This window comes from Cydia fagiglandana, chromosome 27 (genome assembly GCF_963556715.1).
Source record: "Cydia fagiglandana chromosome 27, ilCydFagi1.1, whole genome shotgun sequence".
Classification (NCBI taxonomy): Eukaryota; Metazoa; Arthropoda; class Insecta; order Lepidoptera; family Tortricidae; genus Cydia; species Cydia fagiglandana.
Window position 1 is genome coordinate 1,498,662 of NC_085958.1, and position 25,228 is coordinate 1,523,889.

General features: G+C 40.0%; 2 protein-coding genes across 2 annotated transcripts in view; both read right to left on the reverse strand.

The window, feature by feature from the left end:
• The window catches only part of LOC134677979 (fatty acyl-CoA reductase wat-like), a 339,904-nt gene that overhangs the window by 296,369 nt on the left and 18,307 nt on the right, over positions 1 to 25,228 (reverse strand). The window contains exons 12-13 of the mRNA XM_063536412.1: positions 23,542 to 23,647; positions 21,436 to 22,346 (exon numbers count right to left, since the gene is read on the reverse strand). Of these exons, the coding sequence (XP_063392482.1) occupies positions 22,232 to 22,346; positions 23,542 to 23,647 (221 nt within the window). The 3' untranslated portion in view covers positions 21,436 to 22,231. Of the gene's footprint in view, positions 22,347 to 23,541; positions 23,648 to 25,228 lie in introns of the transcript that reaches the window.
• On the reverse strand, positions 3,568 to 12,870 carry LOC134678025 (uncharacterized). The gene is made up of 7 exons (XM_063536461.1): positions 12,767 to 12,870; positions 11,006 to 11,146; positions 6,946 to 7,128; positions 6,274 to 6,483; positions 4,925 to 5,146; positions 4,429 to 4,593; positions 3,568 to 3,775 (listed from the first exon to the last, which is right to left on the reverse strand). Exons 1-6 carry the CDS (start codon positions 12,837 to 12,839, stop codon positions 4,439 to 4,441), a joined length of 984 nt encoding a protein of 327 aa, XP_063392531.1. The 5' UTR covers positions 12,840 to 12,870; the 3' UTR covers positions 3,568 to 3,775; positions 4,429 to 4,438.

A 25,228-nucleotide genomic window follows, 5' to 3' on the forward strand; every position in this document is an offset into this window, starting at 1 on the left:
CTACTTAGGAAGGAGGGGCAAACTTTTTCGCGCCTGGTTGGGACTAAAAGTAAAAAACCGGGCAAGTGCGAGTCGGACTCGCGCACGAAGGGTTCCGTACCATAATGCAAAAACAGGCAAAAATAAAACGGTCCTCCATCCAAGTCCCCGCCCGACATTGCTTAACTACGGTCTATAAAATCACGTTTGTTGTATGGGAGCCCCACTTAAATCTTTATTTTATTCAGTTTTTAGTATTTGTTGTTATAGCGACAACAGAAATACATCATCTGTGAAAATTTCAACTGTCTAGCTATCACGGTTCGTGAGATACAGCCTGGTGACAGACGGACGGACGGACAGCAGAGTCTTAGTAATAGGGTCCCGTTTTACCCTTTGGGTACGGAACCCTAAAAATGTACAACTATCTATCAAATGGTGTTTTTTATATCGAAAAATTTTCGCGCTCGCTTCGCTCGCGTTTTCAAAACCATTCTATGATATGATAAAGATGATATTCGGTTAGCAACTACAGCAGCATTACTCTGTTGCAACGTTACTGCTCCGGCACTGTCAATTTTCGTCATAAAATGATGTGACTGATTTCCATACTAAAAGTGAGAGAGTGAGGGTACGTATGAAAATTTCCAACGTAGGCATTCGATTTGACCTTACGCGGACGCCCTTAAAGTCATGGAAAAAATCTTGCTTTCGGGCTTGCGGCCAGCCGATTTTTTCGACATAGGTTACCGATTTTATAGCGAATTTTGCTCTCTTGCACGGCAGATTTATCGGCCAAGGCGAGTTGCTACTTAGCCGCGATCCTGAGACCTAACTGTCAAAGTGATAACACTTTGGCAGTTAGGTCTCAAGGGCCCCGTGAAAGCCGAAAACTAAAAGCATCCTATCAAGTAGCGCTTTCGAGTGAAGCCAAAGAGCGAGCAGTAGAAGAGTCGTGATTACATGCATGGATTCAATTTCAAGCCACTCTTTTGCAGTTCGGCGTGAGGTCTTATGCAAGGCATTCTCCCTTACGGCAAAGTTGATTTTCTGCCTTAATTACACTTGGGCGTGGATCCAAATCCAAGCTTTTCTCTTTCGCAGCTGGGCCTTCTGCCTTGCTCACATTTCGCCAATACAATTCACTTGGTCAATTCCAAGCTCTGCTTTCTTGCATCTTTTCTGTATGAAAACAACCTCGCTGAGACCCTTAAATATCGAGCCCTATGCCAAGCTAGGCTGATAGAAAACTGTCACATCCCTTCTCTGTATGAAATCCTGGATTTGCGCCTGGTTGGGACTAAAAGTAAAAATGTACAACTGTCTATCAAATTGCGTTTTTTATATCGAAAATAGTACTCTGTTGCAACGTTACTGCTACAGTACTGTCAATTTTCGTGATAAAATGATGTGTCTGATTTCTATACTAAAAGTAAAAATGTACAACTCTCTATCAGATTGTGTTTTTATATCGAAAAATTTTCGCGCTCGCTTCGCTCGCGTTTTCAATAACATTTTAAGATGTGATAAAGGTGATATTCGGGTGGCAACTGCAACAGCATTACTGTGTTGCAACGTTACTGTTGCAGCACTGTCAATTTTTGTGCAAAAATGATGTGACTGATTTCCATACTAAAAGTAAAAATGACCAACTGTCTATTAAATTGCGTTTTTATATTGAAAAATTTTCGCGCTCGCTTCGCTCGCGTTTTCAATTACATTCTGAGATATGATAAAGGTGATAATCAGGTGGCGACTGCAGCAGCATTACTCTGTTGCAACGTTATTGCTGCAGGACTGTTAATTTTCGTGATAAAATGATTAGACTGATTTCCATATCCAGCTGTAATGCGGCAATGAACGTCACTCAATTGACCAATAAAAATTCAATATAATCTTGACGACCTTAGGGAGAGGGGGCACCATGGTCTAGAAATGCTTAGGGCATCAAAATATCTTAATCCGGCACTGGTCGTTTGCGGAGTCAAACGATTTGGGACTCACATTTAATACGCATTACCATGCCTTCCCCATCGAATGATTCGCGAAAGTCTCGCAACGCATTGAGGTTACAAAGGGCATGTGGTTTTCCTCAGGAGTCTGAAGAAGACCACGGTGAGTGGCGCTTTAGCCAGGCAAGCCGCTTCGCTTTTGCTCGCGCGCGTATACCTTACTGTATCGTCCGATATACACCTACTACTCTGTCGTTTAAATCACGTGTAAAATTTGAATAAGGGCGAAAATAGCTATTGATTTTGGAGTGTAGTTTTATTTAGTGGTACCTAATTGTAAAATATTTTATCTGGGCTACAGTCCTCTAGCATATCCATCTGTCAACTTTACTTCAAGTTCCGCCTCCAGGGGAGAGGGAGAGAAATAGAACAGACCGAATTCCACGCGGGCGGAGCCGCGGGCACAGCTAGTAACTATAATACGGCTTTAGTTTAGTGACATAGTTATATTACTGGATTACGTTTAGTGATATAGTTATATTACTGGATTAAGTTTAGTGAAATAATTGTAGGTAGGAGTGCAGCGGTGCGGCGGAGGTATAGTTATATCCCTAGGGATATAGTTATATGCCGTATAATACTTTTTAGCAATGTTACGTAAAAGTACAGGTCGATTCACGAAAGCTGGCGCGAGATTTCTACAGAGTGACAGCTATTTTCATTGAAATTCTGTCAAATCTCGCGCCAGCTTTCGTGATTCGATCGCAATGCCTCATAAACCCTTAAGAATAGCAGCATGAAAATATATATAATAGTTATCTTACTAGGAATATGATTATAATACGGCATATAACTATATCCCTAGGGAAATAACTAAACCTCCGCCTCACTGCCGCACTCCTAATACCTACAATTTCTATCTTACTATAGGAATATGATTATAATACGTAGTTACGTACTATACGGCATATAACTATATCCCTAGGGATATAACTATACCTCCGCCGCACCGCTGCACTCCTACTTACAATTATTTCACTAAACTTAATCCAGTAATATAACTATATCACTAAACTAAAGCCGTATTATAGTTATATACCTAGTAAGATAGTAATGAATCGCTTTCGTATAACTATGTTACGTCATATAATTATATCCCTAGGGTTATAACTATATAACGGCTATATCTATCTTACTGCGACATATAGATAATTAGTGTTTAAAGTTATATATATATTTATTTGTGTACCTGTTCTACAGGTATGTAGTTTATCAGAATTATTAGTTGTTCAGTTGTTTTCCACTGTTATAATAAATTCCTCTGTTCTCCTTGCATCATTTTTTACATGTCTCTGTTTGGCCCGATTGTTGACTGGTAGAGAATGCCATTAAGCATTAAGTCCGCCATTTGTACATTATGTTTATGTTTTGTGCAATAAAGTTAAAATAAATAAAGTGTTATATTTTGGATAGTGCCCTCTTTAGTACGATTCGGGACTATATTAGGGATTTACAATAAAACCATCTGTTATATAGCCAGACCAAGACTGATTTATTTTTATTGAAAGCTAAGTACCTATCGGTTCTTCGCATATTGAATGAAGAGTTCGTTTTTTGAAAGAGCAATTTTCGTTGATAACATAATTTATATATTTCTTGAGGTTCATACTAGCACAAGTACATAGGACATAGGTACATAATAATATTATATTAAAGAGTTAAGATAAGATTTTGAAATACAGCCCGCAACTTCTTCCGGAAGATTTCCAAAAATAATGCAGTATGCCGAGACGACACTTTTACGTGAAGTGCAGATTCAGAACGATGATCATTTGCGGACGTGCCTGAAAAAAATAACTGAGTTTTAGTGTGCTCTATCATGTAGGTACATACATATTAAAAATAGCTTGCTTGAAATTAATTCATCAAAATGCTTTTTTATGGATCCTATTTGATTGGATCAAAACGCTTTTTATGGATCATATTTGATTGGATCAAAACGCTTTTTATGGATCCTATTTGATTGGATCAAAACGCTTTTTATGGATCCTATTTGATTGGATCAAAACGCTTTTTATGGATCCTGTTTGACTGGATCAAAACGTTTGCTTCAGAATTACTCTCTCGGTCGTAATAGGAGAAAATGAGCCAAATAAAAAAATGCAGTTTTATATAAATTGGTGGTTTTCGAGAGAAGATGCCTGAGTTGCTTAAGAAAACACCCAAATCACCATACAGGTGCATTTAAAAATTGAGGAGTTCCCTCAATTCCTCTTGGATTCCATCTGATCAGAACCAAATTAATATGGGACCACTTTTGAGGTAACTCCTTTCAAAGAACCACATTGGCCTTTCAAACAAATAAAGAATTACTCAAATCGCACCACGGATACGGAGTAATCGGTGAACGTACATAAAAAATATAGCCACAACCGAATACAGAACATCCTTCTACGAAATTGAAGTCGGTTAAAAATGGTCAACATTATATACGTACCCGTTAAGCATTAGTTTGACTTCGATTTGTTTGAAGTTTCGCAGAATTTGGTGCCATACCAATGTATGCCGGATGCAAAGGCCAGACTGATCACCGCCAGGACCGCTAACACTAGCAGTACTGCGGCGACCATCCAGCCCAATTTGGACAAAGTTCTGCATTCATCTGTCAGAAAAAAGGATTCAAGGGTCATTCTGTGAGGATCTTAAGGGGCCCACAGATTAACAATCCGCCGGACAGTATCGGCCTGACAGCTAGAACAAAATTTTGACAGTTCCGAACAACTGACAGGCCGAAACCGTCCGGCGGACTGTCAATCAGTGGGCCCCTTTTGGAGCATTTAGTAACATTTCTGTACAAAACAGTCGCCAATTTTTGCGGGGGAGGGGACATCAAATGTATTGCTATTTCTACATGATTTCTGCGTAATGTAGTGGAATTATCAATAAAGTACCTACGCAGGTGGTTAAAATTTCACCATGTATATTTTGCTTACCTAACGGATAACATAATGTACGAACAGGCTCCTGGTATAAAAGCAACATCTTGTGGCTCTCAGTACCATTATCGCTACTTAAGTTCGCCCTCATAGTTTCATCCGCGCAATAGATTTGAGTACCATTGTCAATTCGCTTAAAAATCTTCCATAAATTAAGCTTTACATAGCTGTAGCTGTTTATTTGGGGCAACATTGCAATTCTTTCTGGTCTGGTTGTTCCTGAAAGCATATAACGACAGTAAGACATGTGTCGTTCACGAGTGAATGATTTAAATGAACTTCTTTTGATTGAACTCGCTCACTCTTCAACCCACTGATGATTTAACTCGCTCAGTCGCTCATCTATCTCAGTGTACTAATTCGATGACGTAGTTATTCTTTGCCTTTTTACACGACTGCCCAAACAAAAAGAGTGTATTGTTTTCAGCGTTCATGTTTGTATGTATTTATTTACCTATTTATGTGAGTCTCTTTATTCCACCTTAACTTCTGAATGCCTTAACCGATTTAGATGAACTACATCATTAGAATCCTTACGTCATCCCGGGTGACATAGGCTATGTGACGCCATTATAAAAACAATATGGCGGACTTAATACGCGATATAATTACAAGCTTTAGTTCAACTTGCCCTGTTACTACTATGTACCTACAGATGTAGTGCATAATTGTTTTCCATCGTATTTTCTCGGTAACGTTCGCATTTGTCATGCTAACTAAGTACTTCTGTCAACCTCAGTATTTTTTGTACCGAGATTGACTGAAATAGTAAGATACATTCGTACGTTTCCGTGAATATACGATGGAAAATAATTATGCGTAGTGCATAATTATTAGGGACCCTATTACTAGGACTCCGCTTTCCGTCCGTCCGTCCGTCTGTCACCAGCCTGTATCTAACGAACCGTGATAGCTAGACAGTTGAAATTTTCACAGATGATGTATTTCTGTTGCCGCTACTTAAAAATACGGAACCCTCGGTGGGCAAGTGCGACTCGCATTTGTCCGGTTTTTTTTTTATTTTAAACGCAGAGCGCATCCTAGTATGTCCTACAAGTAAATGTAATTTACAAAAAAAATTGCATGTTAGCTTTATGTCGACTGAATACTGATTCTAAAACTGTATTAAGACCTAATTGTAACGTATTCTGACAAATAAACATTTATATTCTATTCTATTGGTAGTCGAGGCAGCGAGAAAGAGATGGCGGGACGACCTGGCTGCATTCCAGCGGGATTGGCGGGATCTTGCTCAGCACAGGGAGGACTGGAAAGGGATAGGGGAGGCCTTTGCCCAGCAGTGGGACACACACATAGGCTAAAAATATATATATTCTATACCATACCGTATATCTGATACCAGGACAAAACGTGACCGTTCTTGGGATCAGGATTAGGATAAAGCCGGTCATACTCCTCAACGCTTATATTTTTTCCAGCTAAATCAGGAGATGAGTCTATATAGTCCATCCACGCCCAGCACGCCAGTTCTACGGGGGTCGTGTCGTTGTATACTATCACCGTTTTGCTTGGCCAGATCCACATCGATTCACGGGCTGAAAGCAAAATGTGATAAATAGGGAATATTAGGCAAAGCTCTGCGTAGGTGGCACCATTAGCACATACAAACAAAAATCAAAGACACATCATGTGTCACTACGTCAACCTCATGGCCTGCCGTGAAACACGACAGGGTCACCTGTGGCCTCCAAGGTGCCCACTGATTACCGTCCGCCGGACGATATCGGCCTGACAGTTAAACGCAAAATTTGACAGCTCCGAACAACTGATAGGCTGATATCGTCCGGCGATCTGGTAATCTGTGGGCCCTTTTAGGAAGGCCTCAGGTGACCCTCGCGCAGGCAGCTTTCTCGCGCAAAGATTGGCCATAGCAATCCAGCGCGGGAACGCTGCCTGCGTGATGGGCACCCTACCGAGGGCGTAAATCCCCATCTTAATTGTACTTAATTGTAAGTTGCAGGTACCTACTCATTATTTTTCTGTGAATATTTACTTACAGTTATTAAGTCCGGTATCTGTTTGGAAACTGATAGTAATATTCTCGCTTTTCGTTTTGGTTCCATTCACAGTCTCCTTAAGGCAGGATATTTCTGTGTTGTTGTCCTCCGATATGAGGGGCCTTTGTAAGTCCAATCGTTTAATTCCTTTCTCGTCACGTTCCTCGTATAGTGCTATTGTTTCTTTTTATATGAAACAAGGGTTAATGTTCAATTTTATTAACCGACTTCCAAATCTCAAAGAAGGAGGTTACCTATCAATTCGATTCTATGTTTTTGACGTGAAACGTAGGTAAACGTCTTTAAAAACCCGTAGAGGGGCTCGGATCAAAAACCGATGTAACGAAAAAGTGTTATGGCGCGGCGGCTTATATCTCCGAAACTATAATACCTATAAACATAGTTTTGATACAGATGTGTAGAAGAAAGTAGCCATTACTCGGAACAGCACGTGCCGCTGACATAGATGGCGCTGATTCTGCGCTAGACACGACGTATTCGGAGCAAAAATGACCCCTATTTTCAGTGTTCATTTAGTAATGACTCATCAGCCCATTAACCGATTTCGGTAAAATTCATGTCATTTGATAGATCTTACTTTATTTTAATGAAATATGAGTAAAATAAAGTACGTGGAATTATAATAAGCTGTTAAAAAATAAAAATGTGACAGTTTTTACAGAATTTTTATCACTGCTCTTGTTTGAGGCCACCGTGTGCGAAAAAAAGGGCGCAAAACTGACAAAATATACCTGAAATAGTAAGATAAAGCAATAACGGTTCTTTTAATACCACATTCACCATAGTAATACATGCTCATCTCCTCAAATAATGCATTAGAATCTATGGCGGCGCTGCGGCGCGAGTTACTTTGATAGAACACGTATAACGTATGACGGCTGCTTGACAATCCCGAGTTCCTAATGCTAGTAAGTATACAGGGTGATTCATGAGACATGAGCAGGACTAATCCTGCACACTCAGTAACTGGTAATTGATCGATCACCGTCGTATTTATGTGAAACAACCACACTTTTTCCTATTTTTCAACTTTTTGGTGAGGGCAAATTTAATTCTCTACAATCATGGTCACCATACAAGACCTAATTAATAAACATAAAACCTCTTTTACGAAGAAAATAAAATGTCAAACCTGAGTGAGATACGAGTTTTCAAAAGTAACCACACCGTGATGACAGTGATGACATTCAATTTGACACAGAATATCGGTAGTTTAGTATTCTAATGTTAGGGTGACCATCCATGTCGTAAATAAATTAATAACTTTTTTTTTCAACACGACTAGAAAATTAACGTTAACCTCACTAATACTGATAGGAAAGAGTTGCTTATAATTTACAAAATGCGCAGTGTTAGTCCTGCTCACGTCTCCTGAATCACCCTGTATAGTAATCTTAGTTAGGTACTTTCTGATGTAATGGGTAAAACATAATTTAGAAAAGGTCACTTCTGTGGACAATTGGTACTATAAAAGGTAACGACTGTGGTTCATATATATCCCGTTTTTCTCATTTGAGTCTCAAGTATTGAATGAAATATTCTGCCTGTAAAGGTGCTGCGCAAAAAATTGCTTTTAGATTCCCTTAAATGCGATGGCTACAGGAAAAACACGAACGAGTTTGCTATAAAACGTGTATTACCCGTATAAAATATCTATTCTCGTAATTTTGGTGTGTTATTTACAAAAAAATTGTACCTAATCGTTACATTCATTACTCCAAAATGAATTGATCATTTAATTATTTAAATAGGTGTGACGCTGTAATTAATTATTTTAAAATTACCCATCAAATGCTGTATTCAAGTTCATCTAGATACAGTGAATCATTATGACCCCAAATAATCTTAACAGATAAAATTTAGATATTACTCAAATATGTGCGACTTCGGTATTCAAACACAAAGCAATAGTACAAGAGTCTTAACTAAATGCGAAGGTCGAAGGCTGCTCTCTCGAAGGCAAGAAGCGTCCAGGATGTCAGTGCTTTAACACAGAACAATATTACAAGTGTCTAAATGCGAAGACCGAAGGCCGAGCTCCGCGTAGGGCCGAAGGCCCGAAGCGTCCAGTCTGTCAGTTCTGTGTTTAACCACTGACATCCTGGACGCTTCGGCCTTCGCATTTAGACACTTGTAATATTGTTCTGTGTTATAGCATTTAAATCCTGGACGCTTCGGGCCTTCGGCCCTACGCGGAGCTCGGCCTTCGGCCTTCGCATTTAGACACTTGTACTATTTTTCTGTGCTAAAGCACTGATGTCCTGCACGCTTCGGGTCTTCGGTCCTACGCGGAGCTCGGACTTCGCATTTAGACACTTGTACTATTGTTTTATGTTAAAGCACTTAAATCCTGGACGCTTCGGGCCTTCGGCCCTACGCGGAGCTCGGCCTTCGGCCTTCGCATTTAAACACTTGTATTATTGTTATGTGTTAAAGCACTGACATCTTGGACGCTTCGGGCCTTCGGCCCTACGCGGAGCTCGGCCTTCGGCCTTCGCATTTAGCCACTTGTACTATTGTTCTGTGTTATAGCACTTAAATCCTGGACGCTTCGGACCTTCGGCCCAACGCGGAGCTCGGCCTTCGGCCTTCGCATTTGGACACTTGTACTATTGTTTTGTGTTATAGTACTTAAATCCTGGACGCTTCGGGCCTTCGGCCCTACGCGGAGCTCGGCCTTCGGCCTTCGCATTTAGACACTTGTACTATTGTTCTGTGTTAAAGCACTAACATTCTGGACGCTTCGGGCCTTTGGCCCTACGCGGAGCTCGGCCTTCGGCCTTCGCATTTAGACACTTTTACTATTTTTCTGTGCTAAAGCACTGACATCTTGGACGATTCGGGCCTTCGGCTCTACGCGGAGCTCGGCCTTCGGCCTTCGCGTTTAGACACTTTTACTATTGTTCTGTGTTATAGCACTTAAACCCTGGACGCTTCGGGCCTTCGGCCCTACGCGGAGCTCGGCCTTCGGCCTTCGCATTTAGACACTTGTACTATTGTTCTGTGTTAAAGCACTAACATTCTGGACGCTTCGGGCCTTCGGCCCTACGCGGAGCTCGGCCTTCGGCCTTCGCATTTAGACACTTGTAATATTGTTATGTGTTTAAGCACTGACATCTTGGACGCTTCGGGCCTTCGGCCCTACGCGGAGCTCGGCCTTCGGCCTTCGCATTTAGACACTTTTACTATTGTTCTGTGTTATAGCACTTAAATCCTGGACGCTTCGGGCCTTCGGCCCTACGCGGAGCTCGGCCTTCGGCCTTCGCATTTAGACACTTGTACTATTGTTCTGTGTTAAAGCACTAACATTCTGGACGCTTCGGGCCTTCGGCCCTACGCGGAGCTCGGCCTTCGGCCTTCGCATTTAGACACTTGTAATATTGTTATGTGTTTAAGCACTGACATCTTGGACGCTTCGGGCCTTCGGCCCTACGCGGAGCTCGGCCTTCGGCCTTCGCATTTAGACACTTTTACTATTGTTCTGTGTTATAGCACTTAAATCCTGGACGCTTCGGGCCTTCGGCCCTACGCGGAGCTCGGCCTTCGGCCTTCGCATTTAGACACTTGTACTATTGTTCTGTGTTAAAGCACTAACATTCTGGACGCTTCGGGCCTTCGGCCCTACGCGGAGCTCGGCCTTCGGCCTTCGCATTTAGACACTTTTACTATTGTTCTGTGTTTAAGCACTGACATCTTGGACGCTTCGGGCCTTGGGCTCTACGCGGAGCTCGGCCTTCGGCCTTCGCATTTAGACACTTGTACTATTGTTCTGTGTTATAGCACTTAAATCCTGGACGCTTCGGGCCTTCGGCCCTACGCGGAGCTCGGCCTTCGGCCTTCGCATTGGCGGTCCACACCACGTTTCACGTCAGCCATAGCGGCTGTGTCCCTGATACAGCCTCTCTCATTTTTTTTGCTTTTTTTTTGTTTTTGTTTTTTTTCATTATGGTACGGAACCCTTCGTGCGCGAGTCCGACTCGCACTTGCCCGGTTTTTTTTTCTTAGACCAAGTAAAGTCTCTTGGCAACCCTAATAATACCTTCTGTTTTATTTCTCGTGATGCTCCAAGATAATTTGTCTCCTTTATCCAAGTGTGCTTCGCAAGTGAATTCCATATATGGTTTTTCATCGTCTACATATTTTTCAGGTGTCACTGTGACTTCCTTGCTCGGCTCCTGACCTGATAAGATAAGATAAGTAGGTACTACCTATATCTTAGAGTATATAACCAACGGAGACGCCATGTCTAAAATTTTCGGTACAAAATAGTCTGCCGTTTTTTGCGGGGGAGGGGCACATCAAATGTATAGGTACGTCATGTCAGATAAACGTCAGTCCATACATACGGTTGACATGTGGTTGACCATTGGCCGCCTATTTTCGACAGAGGGGAACGCCTGTTAATGGCGGCTCCATTGTTAATTACTCCGAGGTAGTAATAGTAGTAATATCAGGGGTGCGAAACTCCTGAGATCGGTCAAACTCGGCTCCGCTCGGCTCAGCATTGCTCCGAGCAATTATTAGGGTTGGCACCACTTGACTACCTTCTGCGTGCACGACCACAGATAAGATAATCACTTGAATTTTGACAACCCTAAATAGCCGAAAGGGATAGTGTCATATATTAGAAAGGGATAGCATGATTCGACCCTAAACCGCTGTCAAACTTCGGTTTTGTAGGAAGTTTCCTTTCTGTATGGTAGTACTATTATTTATTCTGTGGTAATATTAGTGATCACTTTATTGTACACAACACAGGTTTTACATACCTAATTCTACTTTTTTTCCTCTATTCAAAGTTGGACCAGCCCACAGACAAAACATCCTCTAGACTGAGCATAGTCGCGCTACCCCCGCTGCCACGCATACGGTAATTTTACTCCATGTTCGAGTCGAAAGTGTCTTTGTGTGACGTCCGTGAACTCGTTCGTCGTTTGAACGGACCAATCACGGCACGGGACTTCGCTCACCTCGTCCCGCGCACCCCCGCATTTTTGGCATCATCGGTTGCATGAAATAATTGCTCTAAACTACGTCTAGAGGATTCCTAGTCTATGGACCAGCCATTATTACAGTCACATATTATTTTATCCAGTTGCAATAATACTCGACATCTTTTTACTCGACTGCATAAGAATTAAGGAAGGGAATGTTTTTCGAGTGTATGTATGTCAGTTTATTTGGCACGCTCTACAGCCCAAACGGCTGGACTTTGACTAGGTACCTATGAGGTGTAGGTAGTAGGTAGTTGTATTCGTCAGAATTGTGTTAGTGACATATTTAGACTAAATATTTATAAGGGTAAAACGGGACCCTATTGCCAGAGAGTATTACTAAGACTTCGCTGTCCGTCCGTCCGTCCGTCTGTCACCAGGCTGTATCTCACGAACCGTAATAGCTAGACAGTTGAAATTTTCACAGATGATGTATTTCTGTTGCCGCTATAACAACAACTACTAAAAAGTACGGAACCCTCGGTGGGCGAGTCCGACTTGTTTTTAATGGCGTCCGCGAATAAATAGTCGTGGGTAATACCTATTTTTTTCAAAAATATATGTAAGTAGGTAAGCAGTAGGGATTTTGTTTTGATACTAATAATTCCTCGTTATATATTCGACAGGCTATCTTGTAGGTATATCCTCTAGCCGCCCATACGTCAAACCTTGCCAAGCAAAATGAAATTTTATTTTGTCAACACAAAGTTCAAATTAGAATGGAACAGGAGACCTTTTTATAGGTCTCTGGGCGGCCAGAGGATATTCTACACCTATATAGTTATAATATAAAAAAATATACTTACAGTTAACCACAATAATGTATAAACACATTACTAGAAACCATATTGTGATTGGGAACGTTTTAACTATGATCATAGTTGTGACGGGACGTTCTATTATGTTGAATGTCGAACTGTAAAAGCGGCGAGGGCGTCTCATTAATGGTTTTAATTTAGCCCATACTCTAACTATGATTAAACGAAAACACTAAGTGCGAGTTGGACCCGCGCGCTGAGGGTTCCAATGAGGAAAAAGATGTAAACGCAGTTCAGTCGGAAAGAGCTCTTAATATGGGCTCCATATTCGTCTAATGACTATGAATTTCGTTTTTGTCTACAAGAAGGTATGGAGAATAAAAAATTTAAATATATACTAAAATCACGTCCTGCATTTTCTGTTTCTGAACATCCAGACGGCATGCAGCAGCTGATGATAGTGATGATATTATGCTAGTAAAAGCAGTCATATAATTATATATATAGATTGAATGGTCTTGCAAATATATGGATTGAGTCAGAAGTCACAGTCACATTGTAAGTACATTGATCACAGATACCTACTGATTATTTATTTATTTATACGTTTACACACTGTCAATAAATTAACTTAAAAAGGTTAAAGGTTGAGGTTAAATTGAAGAAGAAGTTAAAAGGTCAATGTGGGTAATTCCGTCATAGGGACTAAATATTCCGTCCACTAGCATTTTAAAATTTTATTTTTTGCCATTTTTATTTATTGTGACATTTTTTGCCACAAAAACTAAATAGGAAAAAAACTCTGGGACATTTTTTATCCCATTAGGATCGAAAGAGCTCGTGAGTAGATTTTTAACCCTTAATCAAACGGAACACTATTTATGAGATTTTTGAAAACTAAGATTGGTTTTTATGTAATGTGGGTGCGTAGATTACGAAAAATTTTTGAATGAAGTGTGAAATAGTTTCCCATTGTCCGTTATGGTTACGAACTTTTTACTAGTTAGTAGCTCCCCCCGGCTTTGCTTGGAATTCAAGTATGATCCTTTAACGTTATCTACAAAAACCAAAGAAATGAATAAAAGAAAAAAGAAAACAAAAACAGGCACAGATTTTTTTGAGTAACAGGCAAACGGGCATATATTTTTATTTATGGAAACCAATTAAAATTTAGGTGGAGAACAAACACTGGGAAATAATTTCCCACTTGATAAAACATATAATTTTTTTTGTAAATCGTACGTTTAGGAACAAACAATGGGAAATAATTACCCACTTACTAAAACCTAAAAATCTTGGCTAAATCGATAAATTGGGAGGCACGTGTTCAAAAATCGGAGGAGATAGAGAGTTTTTCACGTTTTCTTTATTTCCAAGCATTCAAGATTTAGCACGTGTAAAGAAATCTATTAAAATTGTAATTAGTTCATTAATTGAATCGTTACTTTATCTGAAAATAGCACATTCACTCATTAGAGCAAGTACTAAATCTTCGAACAAATCTAACAGAAAACATCACAAAACAGCTTGTTAGGCATCTATGCATGTTAGTTTTTTATATATTACAAGAAGGATTACCTATTGTTTAAGTTACTAATTGTTTTGTTTAGGTGCATGATTCGATTAGTTAAGTGAGCGCTTCATTCGCCAACAAACTGGTTACAGTTTGGCGATATTGTAAATTTTGTTTATGAGCATGTACCTTTTGTGTAAATAAATAAAAATAAAAAAATGCCATCTAAATAATTAACGCTCAAGGATCTCAAACCAATTTAAATTAGCTCAAAGATTTTAGTTATTTCATCGCGTGAAATTCAGAAACGTACGTGTATGTACCGTAAAAGTAACTTTGCCCTGAGACAAAACTTTGCCCACCGCGTCACAGTTTAGTAAAAGCGAAATAATTAAAACCAAAATATTACTTTGATAATCCGCGTAAAAAGATAACGTGCTAGTCAATCAGTGCTAACCCGTTATACTTACTTGCGTATTTTTTGCATGCAATTAATGTTCCCACCCTCCCACTGCAAAAATAAATACGCAAATAAATATATCAAACCACCACCAAAAGAATAATACTCGACACGTGTTTCGCCTCTCTACGAGGTATCCTCAGGAGCTGCTGACGGTCTGACGTCCGGCAACGGACCGCACTGATTGACTAGCACGTTATCTTTTTACGCGGATTAGCAAAGTAATATTTTGGTTTTAATTAATATCCTCCTTGAATTGTATTCCTCATAGCTGAGGGTCGTGACCTCTATAAATTACTTTTCGAACGATTGCTTTCCACGTGTTTCGGTCTTCGGCAGTATGAATGGCCTCGTGAACTTTCATGCCGGAGTTGTCACTGATTTGATCAGTCCATCGCATAGGACTTCTTCCTCTTCGATATCCCTCTTTTTTTCCTGTCACCAGCATTTTCTCCAGAGTGTCGTGTCTTCTGGCTATGTGACCAAAGAAGTCAAAGATTCTGCGTAGACAGATCGTCGATAGTCTCAGGGTGATTCCCACTTCGCGTGGGATAGACACATTCGTACGGCGGGCTGTCCAAGGAACGCGTAACATTCTCCTCCAGCACCACATTTCGAATGCGTCAATCCGTACGCGGTCAGCTTTTTTGAGGGTCCAAGTTTCAGCCCCATAGAGGAAGATTGAGAACACCAGTGCCCTCACCAGCCCAACCTTTGTCTTCAGAGAGATTGCCCTGTCTGACCAGATCTTAGTCAGCCTTGTCATCGCGCCTTTTGCCATCCCAATTCGCTTTCGCTTTAATTAATATGGATTTCCGCAAAGTAACGCCTGATTCTATTCACTATTTGAAAAGCGAAATAACTTAAAAGTAGTTACCTAGAGGATACCCTTTCTGAGGAAAGTGTATAAAGGGCAAAGTTTTATACTTTTACGGTATCTCCATCTCTATTTAGTGCCATGCCTTATGGGAAACGGTCGCAGAGATAGTTCAGAGCCGGAAACCGCTACCAACTTTTAGTATGTTGTTAGGCATGGCATTGGGTCTCCAAAACTGCCGAGAGACGGCGGCGCCGGCCACCTACTTCAGCGGAATGACGTCATCAAAAAGACTCCCGCTTCGTTGCGAATATTGCATACTGCACCCAAATTATGCATAGCACATACACGTGTGGGGTATTAAATGAAAGCCAATTAAATAAACTATATTTTATTCATACAAAGTGTATCAAAATATGCAACAGTTTAAGAGAAATTTACAAAATAATAAAAATTACGTAAAAAAATATTCGATTATTTGGGTTTTACAACCAAACCAAAAGTCGGACGATAAAGCAATGTACTACACCATTAAAGATGACGTCTCAAGCCATACACTGATATCAATAAAATCAAAATTGGACCAAATATGTGGAAATTATGCATCAAAATGTAGATATTCGCCCATACAAATGCATAAAAGTTAAAAAAATCAAAATTGGTCATTTTCAGGATAATCCACATAAGCTTCTAGTATGTTATTAGCAATATGACCTGGAGTCTAAAACTGCCGGGAGACCATCGCTGTTGTTCCTCAGTTACAAATAATGACGTCATATAAATAATCACTGCCGAATTTCGTAAAATGTAAATTATAGCTATACCACGAGTCTCACATACACGTGAGTTACATGTAACGAAAGGTTATTAAATGTATTATGATTCACCTAAACATTGTTTGTAAAAAAAATGTACGGTTTCAGAGCTAGAAACAACGAAATACCACTTTTTATGGAAAAAGTAGATATGTATCAATTTTATAGCTAAACTAAAACCGTCAAAAAAAATTTGCGTATAACATTTAAAAAACTTGTTATTCAACTATATATCACAATTTAAATTTTACATTTCCGACAAAAACTGTGGAAGTTGTGGAAAAAAAACTAAAGCGCCCCAACAATTCTACCTTAATACGCTCATATTATGCAAAGAATAGTTCTATTTATCGAGTATTAAATGAATGAACATTACATAAAATACATGAAAACGACATTTTCGAATGGAACCATAATTAAAAAAATAATAATTTACTTGATAAGTAAGCAAAATATTGTTTCTTTAAGTACCTAATCTCCTCCTTTCAAAGTCGGTTAAAATGTAGCTTTTGTGACCTGGGCTACAAAGACAAATAAATTGACACCTCATTTATCAAAATCAGTTCAGTAGTTTCATGCAAACGGTACCTACACATGCACGCATAGATAGCAAATTCTGCCGTAGTCGGACAAAAAATAAAAATTCAATAATTAGACCTTTACTATTATGGCCTGGCGTGGCTTGGCATGTAACGTTGAAACTCTCAGGCCGTAGATGTTAGCAGGCCTAGCGGGCGTCGCCTCGATGAGTTAGCAAGATGCCTTATGGAGGCTTCGAATGATCAGAGGGAGGATCAGAGGGAAAATTCTGCCAGCCTTCTCAGCTCAGCCTTGAAACCCTTGCACCACTCAAGATTCCACTTTTATAAGAAGATCCTCTTTGCTTTGGGTCACTGAGCCAGTGATGTATGTATGTACAAGGCTAATCGAGGCTTAAATATATAATTATGTATAAGTGAACTGATAGGGCATTTACCTCGATAAGGCATTTTGTATTAGGCATGTACCTACTTACTGGCATGTAACTTTACATTTCTCTAATAATGTAGCGTTAGGCCATGACAATAAGAGTCTATTTCATATTAATATTTACCGCAACTACAGCAGGAACTGCTATCTACGTATGTAATTATGTATTTTTTACATGAAACAACTGAACTGATTTTGATAAATGAGGTGTCAATTTATTTGTCTTTGTAGCCCAGGTCACAAAAGCCACATTTTAACCGACTTTGAAAGGAGGAGATTAGGTACTTAAAGAAACAGTATTTTGTTTACTTATCAACTAAATTATTATTTTTTTAATTAAGGTTCCATTTTAAAATGTCGTTTTCATGTATTTTATGTAATGTTCATTCATTTAATACTCGATAAATAGAACTATTCTTTGCATAATATGAGCGCATTAAGGTAGAATTGTTGGGGCGCTTTAGTTTTTTTTCCACAACTTCCACAGTTTTTGTCGGAAATGTAAAATTTAAATTGTGATATATAGTTGAATAACAAGTTTTTCAAATGTTATACGCAAATTTTTTTTGACGGTTTTAGTTTAGCTATAAAATTAATACATATCTACTTTTTCCATAAAAAGTGGTATTTCGTTGTTTCTAGCTCTGAAACCGTACATTTTTTTTACAAACAATGTTTAGGTGAATCATAATACATTTAATAACTTTTCGTTACATGTAACTCACGTGTATGTGAGACTCGTGGTATAGCTATAATTTACATTTTACGAAATTCGGCAGTGATTATTTATATGACGTCATTATTTGTAACTGAGGAACAACAGAGATGGTCTCCCGGCAGTTTTAGACTCCAGGTCATATTGCTAATAACATACTAGAAGCTTATGCGGATTATCCTGAAAATGACCAATTTTGATTTTGTTAACTTTTATGCCTTTGTATGGGCGAATATCTACATTTTAATGCATAATTTCCACATATTTGGTCCAATTTTGATTTTATTGATATCAGTGTATGGCTTGAGACGTCATCTTTAATGTTGTAGTACATTGCTTTATCGTCCGACTTTTGGTTTGGTTGTAAAACCCAAATAATCGAATATTTTTTTACGTGATTTTTATTATTTTGTAAATTTCTCTTAAACTGTTGCATTTTTTGATACACTTTGTATAAATAAAATATAGTTTATTTAATTGGCTTTCATTTAATACCCCACACGTGTATGTGCTATGCATAATTTGGGTGCAGTATGCAATATTCGCAACGAAGCGGGAGTCATTTTGATGACGTCATTCCGCTGAAGTAGATGGCCGGCACCGCCGTCTCCCGGCAGTTTTGGAGACCCAATGCCATGCCCAACAACATACTAAAAGTTGGTAGCAGTTTCCGGCTCTGAACTATATTCCCATAAGGCATATGACTATAATTGCTTTTCGGAGTTAATCATTACTATATTTACTATCTTCATAATTCGTTAAACGAGAATAGTTTACAAGGGGGCAAAGTTGTTGTTTCCCCATGTGCAAATATTTATTCATACCGAGGAAGAGAAAGATTCGAAAATTAAACTACGAGCGTAGCAAGTGGTTGGGAAATGAAATTATGAGCGTTGCGAGGGTTAAACAAATTTTGACCACGTGTGAAACACAAAGTTTTTCACCTCAGCAACCCGAAGAAAATATTATTATCAATTTCAAATGAACGATATTAAATATTTATCATTATCATCATATATCATTATCAAATTTAACCTACATTCTAATAATTCAAAATCATTTTTCATGGAACCAACGGATGCACATGAGGTGGAAGAACTAATTAAGAAACTGAAGCCAGAAAGTGCTCCAGGTTTTGATGGTTGCGGGCCGTCGCTAATCAAAGCAGTAGGAAAGGTTATAATAGAGCCTCTAACTCACATATTTAACCTCAGTTTGGAGACTGGAAAATTCCCTGACTGTTGGAAACTGGCAGTTGTCTCACCTATTTATAAAAAAGGAGATAAAAATGCTGTAATTAATTATAGACCTATTTCTCTTTTAAGTGTTTTCTCCAAATTATTAGAAAAAATTGTGAATAAACGCCTTGTTAAGTTCCTGGAGAAAAACTCGTTTATATCGGATAATCAGTTTGGATTCCGTTCAGGCAGGTCCACTGAAGACGCCGCAGTCCTCCTCACTAATATCATCTCACAACATCTAGACAGTGGCCAAAGAAGCATAGGAGTATTTCTAGACCTTGCTAAAGCGTTCGACACCGTCTCAATCCCCATACTCTTAAAAAAACTGGAGGCAGCAGGAGTGAGAGGTGTCTCCTTGCAGTGGTTTGGAAGCTATTTAACAAATAGGCGGCAATCGGTAAAAATTGATGAATTCCTTAGCAGTCAACTTCATGTTAACTTTGGTGTTCCGCAGGGGAGCATTCTCGGGCCAACCCTTTTCACAATATATATTAATGACCTTTTACAGCTAGATATCCCCAACTCAAACATGATTTGTTATGCAGATGATACTGTGGTAACGTTTTGTGGTAAGACCTGGGAAGAAACGTTCTCAGCAGCCAATCAGGGACTAGCAAAAATAGTTTCTTGGCTTGATGGCAACCTCCTTACCCTAAATGTAGAAAAAACGTACTACATCCCTTTTAGCAAAACAATTTTAACCACTCCACCGACATCCAAACACTTAACCCTTCATAACTGTGGTAACACGCACCCGCCTTGCTCCTGCAACCGCATCACTAGATGCTCAACGGTTAAGTATTTGGGTCTCCTCATCGACCAACACCTGTCCTTTAAAAATCACATTCAAGTCCTGTCAAAGAGAGTAAGAAAGATAATTTTTATTGTTAAACGCCTCCGCGACTGCACTCCATTAAACATTATACAAATGGTGTATTATGCCTTATGTCAATCCGTAATACAATACTGTATTGCAGTATGGGGTAGTGCCTGTAAGACAACACTGCTAGACCTCGAGCGAGCCCAAAGGGCTGTTATAAAAGTCATGCTCAGGAAACCTTTCCGATACCCGACTGAAAATCTTTACAGAGAAAGTAAACTTCTAACGGTTAGGCAACTGTACATAATGAAAGCGGTTACTCGCACCCATGGACTAATATTTAAAACATCGTTGCATGATGAATTATTAAAAAGAAGAATTTACCGGGTTCCCCTTCCAAAGAGCAGCTCAGCTTTTGCTAAGCGAGCTCCTTACTGCATGCACCCTTTTATCTATAATGTCATATGCAAACACATAAACATACAAAACAGTGTGTTTCCCAAGTTGAAGGTGGTCCTGGGGAAATGGCTGTTGACTTTGTCATACTGTAAGACAGAGACCCTATTCTCCTCGAGCAAGTAGGATCATACATACAAACATACATACACAAACACACACACTCATCCACACACTTAATCAATTATACTACAATACACCCTTCACTACCACCATCTTTATTTTGTAAATATAGTTAACTATATACTTACTGCATGCCTTTTTTAGTAATTTTAAAGATGTTTGTATTTAGTATTACAATTAAAATTCCTTAAGTACTAGGTAAACTCATAAACCATAGACATAATATAAGACAGAAGTGTATCAAAAATTTATATACTTAGGAACTCTCTATGGTTCCCAAGATACAGGCTCGGCCTAGTTTGGGGACCACTGTCAATTTGTTATGATGTAATGTTTTTTTGCCTCATTAAATCTTTTTCATTTTCATTTTTCATTTTCATCACGTAAAAGTCAATTCTACCGATCAAAATGAGGAAACGACTTAAAACTTACATTTAATTACTTTGCTACTCTTGTGGATAAAACGAATCTTTCTCATTGACTCACTTGAACAATCAAGAGGGTATTATTTATTTACCAGCTGGTGTGGTAAAAAATATATTTCCCACAACTTATGTAATACAAACCAATAAAGAAACAATTTTTATTACAAGCAATTTAATTAAATAAAAAATATAAAAAAGTACAATATACAGTGTGGAAAGATATATAAGTCGGGCCCTGGAGGGAAACTACCTTAAATCCTTAAGCTGGCTCATTTTACTTAAAGGAGACATTCCTTTATTTTTAAAAAGAAACATAGGTAACTGCATTCAATGATTTTCTAAAACTCGCTTGCCTCGCCCGGGACTCGAACCGACTAAAAATTCCAAAAAAAAAAAACTCGCTATTTTACTGTACTAGTCGATACAGTTAATGTTAATGATAACATTTCTCCAAGAAACATTAGGTCTTACACTCGTCTGTCGTACAAAATATCCATAAAATCTAATATTTAGTATCAAGATTTTTTTAGACAAGCCAAATTGAAGAAAAAAAGAAAAATTCTTTGAATGCAGTTTTGTTTCTATTTAAAAATAAAGGAATGTCTCCTTTAAGTAAAATGAGCCAGCTTAAGGATTTAAGGTCGTTTTCCTCCAGAGCCCGACTTATCTTTCCACCCTGTATAGGTAGGTACCATGGCGGAGTAACATGGCGGTCTTTGGTGTCGGAGGCCAAGATCCACTTCGGGTCGTTGCGTCACAGCAGTACCATAAACTGTGGTTACTTTGATTCCTGGGGTAACCTTGACCGTCGATTTTAAACCATTAAGGAGTTGGTTTCTGGCCACATTCATCATGTACTTCTGTTAACGTCGCCAACCACATCATAAAATTCTTAAGTACGCGTTCAAAAATCAACGCGTCTATATTTCCGTGTTCTTATAACCCGGCAACCTTTAAATCAAGAGTGAACAGGCACCTTCTGGGCGAGCTCGCTCCATCGTAGGCCACGTCTACGCCTCGGCTAATCCGTGGCCATGAGTAAGCCCATTCATAATAAAAAAAAACATATTCCTCAAAATCGATTATCAAGGTTAACCCACGAATCAAAGTAGGCCAAATTTACGGTAAGTAAGTAAGTAAATAGTATGACGAGTCGAGGTTATGTGGATATGGCTTCAGGGATGGCGGTGGGGGTGGAAGAGAACCAGCCGCTGATCCAGTACAGCATCAGCGCCCAGAAACAAACGCGGAACAGCTTGTCGACGCACCACATCCTGGGAAAAACAAGAAAGGAGTAAGTAAACACTCGACTGAACCACAGAATAAATAATAGTACTAGGTAAAGAAGAGTCACTCTCCAACAAAACGCATCTGTCACGATCAGCACAGATATGGCCGCTAGGTGGCGACAGCGCCACGCGCGGCTTAAGGCAAACCCCAAAATTGGGGTCGAACGGATGTACTTTTAGCTACCTGTAGCAAAGCGGCGAAATCGCGGAGTGAGCCACGCCTGACTGAACTAAAACTGAACAGCACAACTTTGACAACGATAAAACAACTTCGTCAGTAGAAAATGGCGTGAAATTCAACGTTCCTATATTTAGGACACATCCTAAATCACATTTATAGTTTGTCAAAGGACTGTCTCATTTCAATCATAGACAAAGAGATCCATTATCTTTGTCTTACACTAGTATTAGCACCCAAAAGAAAAGGATGAGTATAGTTTTCCTGGTTCTTACTGACTGACAAATTGGTTTGACCAACTATACAATCGGGTCTATTGAATGAATTTATTTTGTTACTTTTATTTACAGAATTTTGCGAAGCGCGTTCAGAATCGCCAGACCTAATTAGTGTGCAGGTATGAGCATGATATTCTGAGCGCTTCGCGCGCTGAGAATGTCGGGCTTCGCCCTACCTATTAGTGTGCGGGGCGCTGCAGTCGCCATGTACCTAAGTATGATTCGCGCGCACAAAATGTGGGGCTTCTCCCGACCTATTAGTGTGCAGGGCGCCGCTGGCGCCATATAAGTATGAGCACGTCAAGCGCGCTGAGAATGTCGGGCTTCGCCCTTCCTATTAGTGTGCGGGGCGCTGCAGTCGCCATGTAAGTATGATTCGCGCGCTCAAAATGTCGTTGTATGTAAGTAAGAGCGCCAGAAGCGCGCCTAGAATGCCTGCGCATCGCACGGACTTATGGCTCCTCTACACGATGGGCCAGCGCCGGCCACTCCAAGGGATGCAGCCATGCGGTAGAATGAGATAGCAATATCACTTGCTCCCTCTAACGCATAAATGCGTCCCTTGGAGTGGCTGGCGTTGGGCCATCGTGTATAATAGCCATTACCACTAGGCGATCGGCGCTTTTTGTGACTTAAAATGAATGAAGTAAGTCAATCCAAGTACAACTAACAGAGTAGTGGAGCCTCGGGTAGTTAAAATAAGCAAATGTTAGAGCCAACTTACACTTTCATGTGTTTCTTGGCGGCTGGGATGGTGTCATCTGTCTCCTTGAGGATGTAGCGACGAGCTACTAAGATGCAGTCTTCGAAGTAACGCTTTATATCTAAACCTGTATGAAAAAGGAAGATAATTTAATTTATTCTGTTGCGATATATAGGTATCATAATCATCATCATTGGCCACAGCATCTTTACAGATGAAAAATGCAGTGACTAAAGAGGTATTTTGAGGAGGCATTTCTTGCCGCATCGATCACAGACGCATCTTGACTCCTGGGGTGGTCCAGCAGCTCTGCGATTTCGTGAGAGACAGAGACATAGGTATACCTATACATATAATAAAACCTCAATAGCACGAATCTCAGGGGAAACGACAAAAAAATCCTGTAATATCATCTTATGGAGGGTATCAATATCAACTTCCAAGTTGATATTGATGGCGATTTTGATGAACAACACTATTACAACAGCCAATACTCGTACTTGGGTAAACATCACATTATATTGATCTTCAAATAATTGACTTGATAAACTATTAGACTTGGTGTCGAGTCCTATCACGGAACGTTAATTTTTCCCATAGAATTCAATGGAAACTGATGTAGTACAGCTCCGAACCTAAAACCAATGGCGTCCGTGTAAAATATGAAAGTCATATAACGTAAGTGGCTCCACTGCCCGACACGGCTCCAATAATCGATATTTTTAATCATATGTCATAGAGTTAGACCAAGAAAAGTCTGCAGCGATTTTGATAGCCCACGCTGTGCAGGTGTTATTGTAAACGTCAAACATCTTTGAAATTATGACGTACTAGCTGTGCCCGCGGCTCCGCCCGCGTGGAATTCGGTTTGTGTCAGTAAGCTGCTAAATATATAAAAAATAGTAAATTACATTACGCTGTATTTTATTATTCAAAAAATCATAACATTTATAATTTCCTGCATGATAATTTCTTAAAATAATTCTATATTATTGTTTTATACTTTTTAGAGCGCGATTTGTAGTAGTCCGACTACGCCCGACTCTTTTAGTATGAGAAAGTCGAAGTCGCCTAGCTTTGGACCGCGTGCAGTGCGCCACATACGTCGGGCAATTCCCGACTCTTTTAGTATGAGGGCGCCGAAGGAGCCCGGCTTTGGAACGCATTCAGCGCGCCACGTGCGTCGGGCTTAGCCCGACGCTTTGAGTATGAGGGTGCTTCGGCGCCCAACTTTGGCAAGCGTACAGCGTGTCACGTACGTCGGTGTACGCCCGACTCTTTGAGTATGAGGGTGCCTTCGGCGCCCAACTTTGGCAAGCGTACAGCGTGTCACGTACGTCGGTGTACGCCCGACTTTTTGAGTATGAGGGTGCCTTCGGCGCCCAACTTTGGCAAGCGTACAGCGTGTCACGTACGTCGGTGTACGCCCGACTCTTTGAGTATGAGGGTGCCGTAGGCGCCCGGCTTTGGTAACCCTACAGCATGTCACGCACGTCTCTTTTAGTATGAGAAAGTCGAAGTCGCCTGGCTTTGGACCGCGTGCAGCGCGCCACGTTGTCGGGCTACGCCAAATTCTTTTAGTATGAGGGCGCCGAAGGCGCCCGGCTTTGGAACGCGTACAGCGCGACACGTACGTCGGGTTAAGTCCGAAGCAGGGCCGGATTAAGATATTTTGATGCCCTAAGCATTTCTAGACCATGGTGCCCCC

Bases quoted from the DNA above. Each gene is read 5' to 3' on its own strand.
- LOC134678025 (XM_063536461.1), bottom strand. From the start codon at position 12,839: ATGATCATAGTTAAAACGTTCCCAATCACAATATGGTTTCTAGTAATG. The intron at 6,484-6,945 runs GTAAGTAAATAT...TTTTGCTTTCAG, and splicing joins AGATACCGGACTTAATAACT to CCCGTGAATCGATGTGGATC. The intron at 4,594-4,924 runs GTAAGCAAAATA...TTTTTCTGACAG, and splicing joins TACATTATGTTATCCGTTAG to ATGAATGCAGAACTTTGTCC.